Source organism: Hibiscus syriacus, unplaced genomic scaffold (assembly GCF_006381635.1).
Source record: "Hibiscus syriacus cultivar Baekdansim isolate YM2019G1 unplaced genomic scaffold, ASM638163v2 tig00003041_pilon, whole genome shotgun sequence".
In the NCBI taxonomy this organism is placed as follows: domain Eukaryota; kingdom Viridiplantae; phylum Streptophyta; class Magnoliopsida; order Malvales; family Malvaceae; genus Hibiscus; species Hibiscus syriacus.
Window position 1 is genome coordinate 5,347,794 of NW_024061960.1, and position 13,712 is coordinate 5,361,505.

Sequence of the window (13,712 nt, forward strand, 5' to 3'; positions counted from 1 at the left end):
AGTTTATAAAATTTTAACTCGAAGTCAATTTAAGTCTAGTTTTTTCGAATCAAGTCAAATAAAAAAATCAAATTTTGAATTTGAGTCGAGTTTACCCACCTCTATGCTTTGTTACGTTGTTCATAAATGAAAGAGTAAAATAAATTTTAAGACTTAAGGTCTAGTGTCTAACCGGTTTTCTTAAATGCTTATTTCAACTTTGTAATGCTGGGCAACCTTTCATTGTGTCGTTTTTCTTCCAGGGTTAAATCAATATTTGGTTCTAAATATATAAAAATTAATTTTCTTTTTATTTGGATAGTTTTACATTTTTTATATTTTACAATACAAAACGTGTGTTATTTTTTTTATTCGATCATGTCATTTGATTGACGATCTCGATAATTGAGAACTGAAAACCTACGTCTCTTTGTCTGTATCTTTGTGTGCCTCACTTCGTGCTCCTCCAATAATACTTTTACACGTAGGGATGGACACGAGACGGGATGAATTAAACTTTTTCCTGTTCTGGTCTGAATATATCAATATTTTAAATAATTAAAATAATATATTTTATAATGTTTTATTATATTTCAAATTATTAAAATAATATACTTTATAATATTAAATAAAATATTTTAACATTATAAAAATAAAAATATTTAAAATCTTATATATTTTATACCGAATCGAGTCAGATTGATGATTTTTCACCTTAAACTCGATTCCGTCCCGCCCGAACCTACCTAGTATATAACCCGCCCGCCCCAAACCTCAAAATTAAAAAAAAAAAAACCATCCCTAAAGAATCGGATGAGGACCCGTGGAGTTGAGATATTTTGATCATCCCTATTTACACATCAAGTTTTATTTCACACAGAACTCAAAATCTTTCAAAAAGATTTACTTTCTTATTTTACTTCATCTTCAACCTTTAATCCCATGTAATCCTCTCCTTGTCTGCAATTAAACCCATAGAAAAAGTCTTATATAGAATAAACAAGTCACAGAAAAATTAAACAAGAATTAGAGGATCAACCAAGATTTTCAAATAAAAGATAATATATAAACTTAATTCCACAACTGATGTAAAATCCATTGTTTCAGGACTGATTCAGAAAACCAGCACCCTCTTTTCTAAACGAAAAGGACTTGTTGACCAATAAAGTTCAATCAAAGAACAAAGAGTTGATTCATAACCAAAATACAGATAATTATGTTACAAACAAAAGGATAATACATAACAACAATCCTATAATGATAAAAACAGTAGAACTCACAACCATGAACAGAGAGGACATACACAAACCTTTAAGAAGCCTGGTTGAATGATAGTACGCTAGGCGAATCGATTCTTACCAGGATTTCATCCTCATCATCACTTGAATCATCATTTACGTGACCCTCTTTCGAGTCTGTGTCCTTCACTTGCGCTGGGGGTACCCGTCTTGTGAACTGTCTCCCTTCCTTGAGATTCTTCCTCAGTGTAACAGATCCTTCTGATCTGACAGAGACCAGTGGGTGGCGATCATATGACGGGTTGTATTCTGGATGAGATAGATTCATCCTTGACAAACTCCTGCTTCGCCGTGGCAAATCAACCTTTTCATCGTAACATAAAAGAATGCAGTCAGATCCAAAAGGAAAAAAAGTGTATTTTGATGTAGAAGTAATCAATGCTTCCGCTTGACGTACCATGCTGCCAAAGATGCTTAACTGCATGGCTCTTGCAGATAATCTGTTTACTTGTCGATCACTTCCTTCACGATTTTGTGTATGTTGTCTTTCGCTGAAGAAATGTTCAGGCCAACTCATAAGACCTCCATGTTCTCTACTTAATGTTTTATGTGAATGGCTAAATGAGGATGAATTTTTCCGCAATACTCTATTGGCTTCAAGTGCTGCATTATAAAAAATAATCACCCTTGCTCTTGTCTCAACTTGATATATAATGCTTCCTCTAGTCTCAAGTTGATTCCCTGGTCGCTGATGAGAAAAGCTGGCTAATGTACCCCCTGGGTTTATTAAATATCACAAGTCAACTTGGTTTTCTTAGTTCAATAAAGGAGCATAAAATGCTTGATTTCTGGAATTGTATTCAAGTTCCATTTAGCCCAACTAGTCCCATGGACGGGTTTATGGTCGCATAGTAATTGAAATACGATCTACTAATTCGGTTTTCTGTCTTCTTATATTAAAGTTTGGCCTCTCCACCTATTATAAAGCTAATAATGCTCTTATGTCTTTGCAGACAGTACCAAATACTAATAATAATCATGGTTAGTATTTGGTCTAGGAGGGAAGGAAGCAAGGACAGAAAGCAACACCAAAGGAGAAAGATAAGGAATTCAAGGGTCCGACTGTTGTTTTTGGAAAATGAAGTTATTTTTCGTGAAACAAATGGACCCTTAAGAATACATAGTTACTTGGAAAGATGATGATGTCACCTGATTTATCTGCATTCTTGAAACTTTGATTCCCTTGTGAAGGTAAAAGAACAGCTGGTGATGTGATGAGTTCTTCTTGAACAAGTAAAGGTTTAATGAACCCTTCCAACAAGAAGCCAACAGATTGGTTAGACACTTCTATTGTTTCCCCTGTAATGTATGTCTTGATTGATGACCTTTCTGCCACAAGTGCTCTTAAATCTTGCAGTGCCATTTTCTCAAATATTTGAGGAACCAAGAGTTTGGAAAGGACAATAGCACTTTCCTGGGATGACAAAAATTCGGAAAACACAGAATTTCGTTAAACCAAGTATGAAAAACAAACAAGACAGCTGAAGTTACAAATGAAACCGAAGAGTGCCGCCTTTCACATTTGTAAGATAAAAAATTCCAATAGCCAAATTATAAGACACAATTGTACCTGCCAGAGAAAATCTTCAACTGCAGGATCCGACCTTAGGACTGAAAGTATTTCGTCACTTTCAATAAAAAAACAGAGAACGACGGAATCTGTGATCATGTCGCAGATGTATGGTTTTCCAACCAATACTTCATACAAGCCCAGCGTACTCCCATGAGTAAAAGTTGGACGCACAGAGTCCTTGTTTCTTATGCTCTTACTCGTCCACTGCCAAATAACAATTTCCAACTCAAGATATGTTTAGAAGAAAAACTGAGGTTACATTTGAGAAGAATTTGCAAGCTGCGGGTCTTGCATGCAGAAATATTTAGGTACCTTGACAATACCATTTGAAATAAGCCAAACACCATTTGGTTTAGAGCCCTCTTTGTAAAGTGTCATGCCACGTGTTTTCATTTTTTCTTTTGTAGAACCTTGTAGTTTTTCACGGACAGTAGAAGGAAGGGCACCTAGTAAAGGATGGGCACTTATAAGATCCTTTATTTTCGGAATCTTTACCAAGGGAGGATTCCTTAAAAGCCTCTTCAAGTCAGTCTGAAGAAAACAAAAGGGAAAACATAATATTGTATCGTTAGTGTAATCACAATATCAATAGAACAAACTACCTTAACATGCAAGTTTTTGAATATCATGAAAAACTCTACCTGGACAGCATCATGAAGATGGAGCATTTCTTTTTCTTCCAGCAACCCAACCTTCTCGAGGTTTTGTAAATAATCAATCAGATGATTCAATACCGAGTAGGTCACTTGTCTTGTTTTAACAACACGCAAAACCTGAACATGTTTTTCAAACAGCTTAGTTAACCTAAAGTAGTGTACAGTAATATGGTCATCTCAGTAATCTAAAAATGCTCTTCCTAATATTATTCTTAAAAGAAAAGTACGGTGGATAGAGATGAGAAAGGGTACTGGATAAATACAACAATTGGGTATGGTTGACAAACCTGAGGAAAAGTTATACGGACATCTTCCAGAAACTTCCTTGCCTCTTCTCCTTCAGCCTCGCTTTCAGTAATTACAGTAGAAGCAACAACACTATCACCTAAACAGAGAAGTGAATTTATAAGAAATAAGCAGGTTGTTTCAAAAGATTGGATTACTCTAGTGATCATATTGTAAATATTGCAAGAAAACTGATTTAAAGAAGAAAAAAATCTTGCATAGATATAGAATTTTCCTTTATGAACTGCTACTTCCTTTAAACCTTCCACTCATCTTTCTCATGGTAATGAAAAGTATCAGATTTCAGTTCTACAAAGCATAAGCAAGCAAAAAAATGCTTTAAAAGAGAAACTGGAAGTCAAAGAACTATGCCCAATTTCCAGGTACACCTTTTTCAGGAAACATCAATTGTATTCCAATTCTAATGAGGCAAACCTATCCTATAAGCTGATATAACCTATATTCTTGTATAAGTTCACTGATAATATTTGGGTTCCTCATCACTAAATCCATTGATTTCCTGGTCATTATCCGATGGTGGTAAAGGCAAGATGCAGAGTTGTTTTCCTTGAAAACCAATCATTCACAAATATGATTTGCTTTTCCTTTCCCCTTTTACTTTCGTTCTCAAAGATGTCCATAAACATCTTAAACTACAGATGGAAGCCAAGAGAATTAGGTTGTTTGCATGATAGTGGCGTGTATATAACTGTTCTGTAACTAAAAATTGACATAGTTTGTTAGCTAATATATATACACACAAAGAGAGAGAGAGAGAGAGAGAGAGAGAGAGAGAGAGAGAGAAAGAAAAGGATTGGAAGTTGGAAACCTGTAATTCAAGTGAAAAATTCAAATAAACCAAATAGAGGGAGAGAAATTGCAAGAACATTAAAAGGAAAGTCAACAGGAAGATCATTACCTATAAACTCATGAAGTTGCCGATGTGCAATTCTATGAGCTCGAAGAAATGCAGCACAAATACAGCATGCATTTTCCAGCCTTTCCACAGTGAAATACGTAACCAATTTTTGCGGGAACATACTTGTCTGAAGAAACTTGTAATAATTTGGGAAATGAACATTAGATTTTAATCCCTTCCAATCACATAAAGGTTCATGAAATGCCACATCAATAGCTTCATCTACAGATTGCATCAAAAGATTTGCTGTACTTTGTGAAATTCTCCCTTCATCAAGCATTCCCCAGTATGCTGACTGAACACCTGTTTCAAGAATTTTCAGTCCTCAGATTAGTCAAAGGACTTACTTCCAAAGAGAAAATATAGAATGTTATAGCGCAAAGACACAAACCATTAAGCAACAGTATTATGACTTGAATTGAATTTTAATATAACAGAACATACTAGCAGGGTTTGCCATTTGAGGGAAATAACTAATTGCAATATAACTAGTGGTCATGGAAACACAAAATAATACATCAGTAATTGAAAGCAAAAAAGTCTTTGTACCTGGCTACATGCTATATAAGAACCGCTCATTTATCCACAGTATCTCCACAGAGAACGTATAAAAGCCAGTGTCATTAAAAGTGAAAAGAAAAAGACAGAAAGAAAGAAAGGAACAAACTGGCAGGATTGAAGTTCATGCTCTTGACAGATTAATACAGCTTCTAGAGAACTAATGCATCAATGACAAGAAGACAGGAAGCACGGCTGCCCTGATCAGTGCATGAATACTAGAAAATTGAGCAATAAGACTAAAAGAAAATAAGGTTTTTACCATTTAAGAGCCGTACTCTTATATCTTTCAAGTTTGAGGGGTCCAGGTTATTATCGGCTTCAGTATGAGGATGCACACGGTCCCCCTCCAAATCGTTTAAGCTTGCAATGTATCTCTTTACTGTAGGCCAATCAGCAGGTCCAAGTTCCTCATCATCTCCGAGGTCTTCAAAAGCCTCAAATGCTTTGTTCAACATTTCGTACTTTGTGTAGTCCAGTATACGCTTCTGTAGAAGCAAATATAAACGCAAAACAGAAAATGAGATCTTGCAACAAAAGTGATAGAAAAGACAACACACATGAAACAATTCCTTCTGGAACATATCCCAAAAGAGAGAAAAATAGAAACTCAACCCGAAAATAGGTAATGCAACTAATAAATTAAGGATAAAATAGTATATAAATTCTCAAACATAGACTACCAAAACTCAGACAAAATACCTTGGAAGGAAAATATAGGGAAGGTTTTTTACACAATCCATATCTGTAATATGATGGTCCAAAAAGATGCACCCACCGTATGCATTTTTTTTCTTATTCTGTCTAACATAAAATTAATATGATAGAACAAATAAATATTAAACAAATAGATATTGTCAGAAACATAGCCAGATGTACCATTTAGGGAAAGCGCATTCTGTTCAGTTTTTCTCTTTAACGGTAGAACATTTTAATAATCTTAGGGTAAATTACACTAATGGTCACTGAGCTTTTAGGTGGTTTGCACTTGGATCACCGGAATCAAAAAACTTTTATCGGAGTCGATAGGGTTACTTTTAATATTCAAGCATAATATATTCTAATGGGTAAGAATGCTTGACAAGCAAAATAGTATATCACCGGTAACCTCGTTCTAAACCATTAGAGCTATAACTGAAAATTTCCAGCATAATGTATTCAAGTTGTATTACCCAGCTTCAGTTACATATTGAGTTTGATGTGGCAAATTATTCAACTCAGGCGGTTCTTTCCGCAGCCAATTGATTAAAAATTAGATGCTTAGTAAATATTCGGGTTGGATCCCTTTCGGGTAAGAAATTGAGCAATTACCTTGGCTGCTGATAGTTTATCCATATCCAGAAAATGTAAAATGAACTGTGTAGTTGATCCGTTCACAATAAGTGTCAAGAATACAATACCACCGGTGAAGAAAATAAACTGCAGTAAATTAATAATATCAATGTAATTTCTAGTCATATACTGAGGAAGCATTACAATATGATCAGGAAGCATGTTGCAAAAACTTACCAGGCTTCCTGTTTCAGAACTGATATATGGTGAGCTGTCACTGGATCGCTAAACACAATCAAGAATTCAACCAAAATAAATCTAAATCATTTTACACATAAAAATGCCATAATATGATATAGCAATCACAGCAATGCATGCAGATGCTGCTGCATTTTATTTGCTTTATACAATGAGAAGGATATATTATAAAGCTCACTCCCGGCCAATTAATTTATTTGAAATGAAAGCTACGCTATATGAACATCTTAAAGAAAACATAAAATGTCCAATCAAAAAAAAAAAACATAAAATGTTTGAATACTAGCTGGCATGTTGGCCTTTACAAAATTGCAACATAATATTCTCATGAAATGTGCAAATTAAAATCCCTTCTTATCAAAAAAAAAGACACAATTTTACGTTCAATAACAAATCTAAGCATTTATAACCAGCCATCAAGAAGTTGGCTTAATAATTCAAAATATAAATATGTAAACATGTAGGAGCTAATCCATGCGAACTTGCCTTAACAGAAAGAGAAAGTGATAATGCAACAGCCCCTCGGAGCCCTGACCATATTAGGATGGCGGCTTCCTTCAAATCCAAACCATATCCAAAATATCGTAAAAATGGATATAATGCTCCAACAACAATGCAACGTGATACTTGAACAAAGATGTACAGAAGAATCAGATAGCCCCATGAATGTTCTGAAGCAAAAAAAAAAAAAAAACACAACACAGATTCATGATGTTTCCTCAACCACAATAATTGTTTAATTGGGTAGACATAAAGAGCAACAATAAGAGCTATGGAACCCTGTTTACTTTAGTATAAAAATAAGAAAAATAAAAAAGAATGGACAAGATTTTCAATAGAAGATGATAAAGAGCACAGGGTTGTAAGTATTAAACTTTCTTTACTCCAATAGTTAAAATATGATCAACTATAGAAAACAATTGGCAGGTGCTAATATTCTGAACCTAAAGTGCCAAATTGTTAGAGCTTAATGTGCTTCCATTTATAGTGTAGTATATGAGTTAATCATACTATCTTTAAACAAACAAGTCACATAAGCTAATCAGTAGGATCTCTAAGTAGATACCGTGTTGCTTTTCAATTAGTTAGGATCCCTTTTTAATAACTTTTTCTGGTATGCTTATTGCTAAAAGAGGTACTAAAATTAAGTCTATCAATTTTATAGAAACTTATTTTGCCCAGATAGAGAATTTCTTAGCTCGTTATATATATATCCTTGAAGGGGCTCTTTTTTGTTTTTAATAAATTTTGTGGCATATTTTATTTCTCTAAAACATATAAAGAAATTAACTCTAGCATCCAATTTTAGAAACTCATTTGTTCTAAAAAGTCTCTCTTGTCCCTTCATTATCAGAAAAAAAAGAAGGCAAGTTATTTTCTCCTAAATTGACCAACCAAAAGTGACCAATACCACTGTTATGAAATATCTTATCATCACCAAGAATGCCTTCGGCTATTACAACCCCACTGCAAAAGCAAGAGAAAGAAAATCTTAGTCACTATAAGATATTTTTATCATTCTTCATTGAGTTAAAAAAAATAATCAAGAAATAGTTTCACCCTTCCTAAAGAATATATGAGCATAAAAGTCTTTTACCTAGTCTGATTTTAATATACAAAATCTATTAGTTACCTTGATTGCGGTCACGATGATCAGATTTTCAATAAATGATGTGGATTCGAAAGAAACACAAAAATACATGCAAATGAGAATCAGATGTCGAATTCTATGCGATTATGGTACAATAATTTATTAAGAACTCCATTGAATCTCCTTCTAGTAAAATTTATAAGATCCAAATGGGCACATCCAACCGTCTTTTACATCACCAAAAATATTTTTGTTTATTTTTTTACTTTAATGGAATAAAACAAAATGAGCAAAGACTTCCTTTTTTAAGATAAAAATCTCAAGAATTCACAATCAAAACCTTACTTCTAGTGACTAAGGATCAAATCTTGGCAACTTCAATTATATATCCTGTTAAGACAGCCCAATTCTCTATTGATTCTAGAATTTCTAGTAGGTTAACAGCAAAGAATGTTAAGAATGTTTGACATGCCTTCACTACATCTTCAAAATCATTGCAACCAAGGAACTAGTCAGTCTTATTCGTGTTATCAATGAGAAAAAGTGATGGCTTATGATTTTTCGAAACATCTTCATGCGGTATGAAGGTATTTCAATTAACTAAGACCTTAAGACATGATGCCTCAATTTTGTTTCTGATAATTAGTGCCTGGTCTCATCTTTAGGGCTTAGTATTTGATTGAATCATTTCAAATCTCAGAAAAACAAGCAATGCGTCACATTACAAGGTAAAGGACCATAGAGGCTAAAATAAGGCCTTACCTCAGGATGAAAATTAATGTATTAGCAATATAAGCAACCATTTCCCTGAAGAAGGAAAAATAAAAGATGAGAATAAAGTTCATTTTAGTTAACATGTTACATATATGTAAATAAATCACACATGAATCAACATCCACTAAGACATCACAATAAGCAACGCACATAGTATAATATGAACGGCTTTTCTTCCTCCTTTTCATCAACGAAATAATTCAGACATCTAAGAAAAGAATGCATTCTCCACTTTCATCTTTAAAATATCAGTAATAAGACAGGATATTACACAAAACTAGAAAGGCACAAGGCATACCAAAAGTGATGCAAGCTCTGCTGACTATCACCCTTAAAGGCTGTCTTCGCAACAGCCGCATAAAACCTGTCCATGGATGATAACCTCAACAAATTTGTTTTTTGGGATTGGATAAGGAATCATGTAGAGCTGTTCTACTTACATTCCTAATGTCATCACTGCCAAAACACCAGAAACTTCAATACCTTCTTGACCCTGTAACATATAATGCAAAAGTTCTTATCCACAAAGCTCTTCCAAGCTAATATAGTACTACTATTAGCCATATTGTGTTACATTTGAATTCGATTAATTATGTATAAGGAAGATTCATCTTATTAAAAAATTAGAAAATAAAATTATTGGATTTTTTGTCAAGAACACTGAATTTGGTGACAAATAGGTGGTTCATAAACTCAAATATACAAAATCGTGATGCTAGATTTAGTTTGTTAATAGCTAAAACTTTAGCATGCTACAGCTGAGAAAACATGAAAGCCTTCTTCCTATATAACGCAGGAACAGAAATGGAAAAGAAAATAGTTTGGAGCCGAAACTTTTTTTCTTATTTTATTTTTCACTGTTAAGTTTGTCGAAATATTTGCAGAACTCCCATAAATTTTGGGATAATTTTTAATTTATTTATATAGATAATCTTAGAATAATCAATTGAGATATTTTAGGAAGACTTTTTATCTCTTAGTAGTTTACTAGAATAAGGGAACTATTTTCCCAGTTATGTTATGAGTTTTTTTTTCTATTTAAACTCAGTTCTTTACCTAATAAAAGAACATAACAGTTTATTGAATATAGTTCAAAGTTCGAGGAGGAGGATGGGTTGACTTGAGACATACTCTATGTAGGAGAGACATGGATTGGACACAACTGAAGATTAGACTGTTTGACTGTTTCTCATGCTTTTTCGACCTGATATGATATCTCAATTATGTCAGCTGTTTATGGATCATATTAACGATATATGATTGGGAGAAGAAAGCGAACAGGTCAAGGAAACCAAAAACTTCAGAACATAGAGGTAATAGCGTAAAATGGGAACAAGAAGCCAAACAAATATTGAGACTCAAGATTTAGCTCTTCAATCGGGACTTTCATTTGAAGCTCTTATTTAAGAAACCTTTAGTTATCAAATATAGTTTCATAATAGATTGCAGTGATGTCTATGTGATGAAAAGGACCTTTCAAATAGGCATTCAGAATATAGGAGAGAAACATACAGTGAAGTAAACAATGTAGCTCACAGCAAGGGTCAATGTAATCTCAATCACTGTATCGTTAAAAATGAATCCAAGCCACAAAACTGATGCTATCCCAAAAGCAATCCCGATGCCCACACTGAAACCGAGAAGAGCCTTATAATCAGATATAATTTCTAAAAACGACTGTTACAGAATGAGTGGTTGATTAGTTTCAAGCTTGAAGGCATGCAAGGTCTACTTCCTCAAAGAGGACTTGTCTGTAATAAAGTTCCCTTTTATTATTTATATGTTACACATCTTTACCCCTGTCACAGTTGTTGAAAATGAAGGATACTTACGCTCCAAGTGAGACTTTGGCCAGAAATTCAATAATGGCATCCCAACTAAAGCTCTGTCCAAGTACCATTCTATAGAATAACTGATATACCACAATTGCTGTCCTGAACACATAAATTAACAGCATCTTTATCATAAAATGTGTAAAAGAAATCATGAAATGACATAACATGTTGACTTCAGATAATCCGAGATATCGAGAAATATATGGAGTGTTTTATACAGCATAATTAAAAGAGCAAAGGATAAATCCATAAATTTAATACCCATCATTCATCAAGGATTCTCCTTCAATTATGGTGCTCAGCTTTTTGCTAGCACCAAGGTCCTTCAACAATGCCACAACAGCAACAGGATCAGTGGCACTAAGAAGTCCCCCAAGCAACAGTGATGTTTTCCAGTTCCACTCATATGGAAAAGTAAGCTGCAAGGAGAATATAATATTGTAATTACACAATTATAATATCAAATTTCTAAGCACGAAAGGTGGGATACCTTCAAAGCAGATCCAAGACAGAAGGTCGAAATAAGAACTCCAGGACCAGCAAGCAGAAGCATTTGTGCCATACACCTCTGTTGACACATTAGCCACAGTTTTTCAAATGATAAGGTTCAAAGTCATAACTTAATGGATAGAATGATGTTTCAAACATACGCCAGTTGAGGTGAAAAGGAAAATCTTTGGTAATCTTTCCTTTGATTGGGAAATGAGAAATCAAACAAAGATGTTGAGTCCAACTACGAAGAAAAACCATTGAAAGTAGCTACAAGCCAAAAACTACAAGTAGTTACCAATAATCTAAAATAGATCAAGTACGCAGACAAGGGGAAGAAAACAAAAGAAAGAAAGAATATATACTAACACTTTAATGAGATTGAAGGGTTTTGAATGAAATAACTCAAACCTCTGGTATTTAGAAGCATCTTTTTAAGTAAAACTGTGAAAGTGATATTCTTATGCACTTATAAGCAAAGGAAGCAAAAACATACCTTTATCTGGTGCACTTCCATAGAAAATGCACTCTCAAAAAGTAAAGCAGGTAGAAAAACAGCTAATAGAAGGTCAGGATCAATGTTGTTCCCTGCAAATCAGAAGTAATACCCGTAGTTTAATGGGTTATTCTTGATGAAATAGAGGTACTTTCTGAGATAAAAGCTATCGTAAACTGTCTGAAGAAGGGAATAAAACAAAGTAAAAAAACTTACAAATACGAATACCATCACCAATCCTTCCTAATTTATGACTTGTACCATATTCTGCAAAGCATGGATCAACCGCATTAACAATGAGTAAATAACTTCTAGAGACAAGCAAAAGAAATGGTAAAAGACCATGTTCTAAAGAACAGGAAATAAAAGAAACAAACTTGCAACAGTCTAGCATGACTAAATTTTGATACTCACTTATTGATCAAAATAAGTGTTCAAATTCATCTTACAGAGTTCTTAAACTCCAGCTGATGGATTTCGTTCGAAATAACTAAACCATTAAGAATGAATTCATTTTCTATATACTCGCAGTGTAGTTTTTTTTTTTTAACTTTCACAAGCAAAGCCAAGGACTAGCTATGGTCTTTTCTAAATACACTTGTGATTTGTAAATACAATTTCTCAAAAAATTAATGAAACAAAAGATATCAGTTTCGCTTGTGGGGAAAATTTATTTTTCGTGAAGTTTTTATTTTTATTCTATAATAATAACCTAACTGAAAATAGAAATGGGCAAACTCTTGAACTCATTGAGTTAAAAAGGAAACTCCGGAGCATCAAATATGAACTTATATCAGTATATTTATTTGGATAAGAAGATCAAGCACTGAAATAATATTAAAAGAGAAAAGCAGATAAAAGGAAAACCCCAATAAATTAGTACTACTATTTTTCTGAAAAAACAAAAAATTAAAATCCAGATTAGATCTGGTGACATACACTATTGAACTTAGATGAGTCAAGTTAATCTATTTTAGAAGCAAATGGATTAAAAATCAAATGAAGTTAGTATAAAACAATGAAATAAAAAAATTCTGATATATGGGTAAATAGAAACAATAAAAGTGAAAGTCAAACCCCATCAAAGTTCAGTGGATAATTCTACTTCTCCTACGCTGATAATTTAAATTTTTCCTTATGATAATAATAAGGAGGAGGAAGTGGAGAAGAAGAAGATGAAGCGGTAAAGAGAGGAAGAGGCAAACCGAGAGAGCCGAGACCAAGGCCAATGATAAGCAAAGCAACAGTGTACGGGACTCTGGTACCGCGAAGAAGATGTCTGCAAGCAATTCCCAGTACCAAAGAAATCCCAACGAAGATAACCGCATCAACTGGCTCCGACGAAGAAGAGCTAATCTCTTCCAGCATTTTCGACGGCAAAACGTACAGATTCTCCTTCACCTCCTCCATGTTACGACACAACTCTGATCATCTGCTCACTACTCTTTATAATTATTTATTAACGTTGATTTTGGCTGCTAAAGCATTAAGGATTGGCTTATCACCTATGAGGGGAAATAATAAGAAAAATAAAAAGGGTAAACTACAGCATATGTCACATTTGTTTGATTTTCTCCTTATTTTGATCAATGAACTTCCAATTATTATATGGTATAATGTCAAAATTAGCCCTCAATGTTTATCAAGATTAAATAATATTAAAATAATATTAGAAAGTAATTTTAAAATAATATTAGAAATTAATTAATATTAAGATTAAATATAATGT

At 33.6% G+C, this 13,712-nt stretch overlaps 1 protein-coding gene across 1 annotated transcript; it reads right to left on the bottom strand.

The window, feature by feature from the left end:
* Positions 1-1,201: 1,201 nt before the first annotated feature.
* On the bottom strand, positions 1,202-13,445 carry LOC120169811 (sodium/hydrogen exchanger 8-like). The gene is made up of 23 exons (XM_039177916.1): positions 13,189-13,445; positions 12,200-12,250; positions 11,984-12,075; positions 11,489-11,566; positions 11,260-11,417; positions 10,996-11,097; positions 10,676-10,793; positions 9,604-9,656; positions 9,462-9,527; positions 9,152-9,196; positions 8,210-8,265; positions 7,285-7,469; positions 6,778-6,825; positions 6,580-6,687; positions 5,531-5,756; positions 4,711-5,013; positions 3,794-3,891; positions 3,492-3,623; positions 3,163-3,381; positions 2,848-3,054; positions 2,427-2,691; positions 1,675-1,994; positions 1,202-1,581 (listed from the first exon to the last, which is right to left on the bottom strand). The coding sequence occupies exons 1-23, from the start codon at positions 13,391-13,393 to the stop codon at positions 1,291-1,293; spliced, it is 3,426 nt and encodes a 1,141-aa protein (XP_039033847.1). The 5' UTR covers positions 13,394-13,445; the 3' UTR covers positions 1,202-1,290.
* Between the last annotated feature and the right edge of the window lie 267 nt (positions 13,446-13,712).

Coding starts and splice junctions, on each gene's coding strand:
- LOC120169811 (XM_039177916.1), bottom strand. CDS start 13,393: ATGGAGGAGGTGAAGGAGAATCTGTACGTTTTGCCGTCGAAAATGCTG. Junction 6,826..7,284: donor CACTTTCTCTTTCTGTTAAG/GCAAGTTCGCAT, acceptor GATTGTGTTTAG/CGATCCAGTGACAGCTCACC. Junction 6,688..6,777: donor GTTCTGAAACAGGAAGCCTG/GTAAGTTTTTGC, acceptor AATTTACTGCAG/TTTATTTTCTTCACCGGTGG.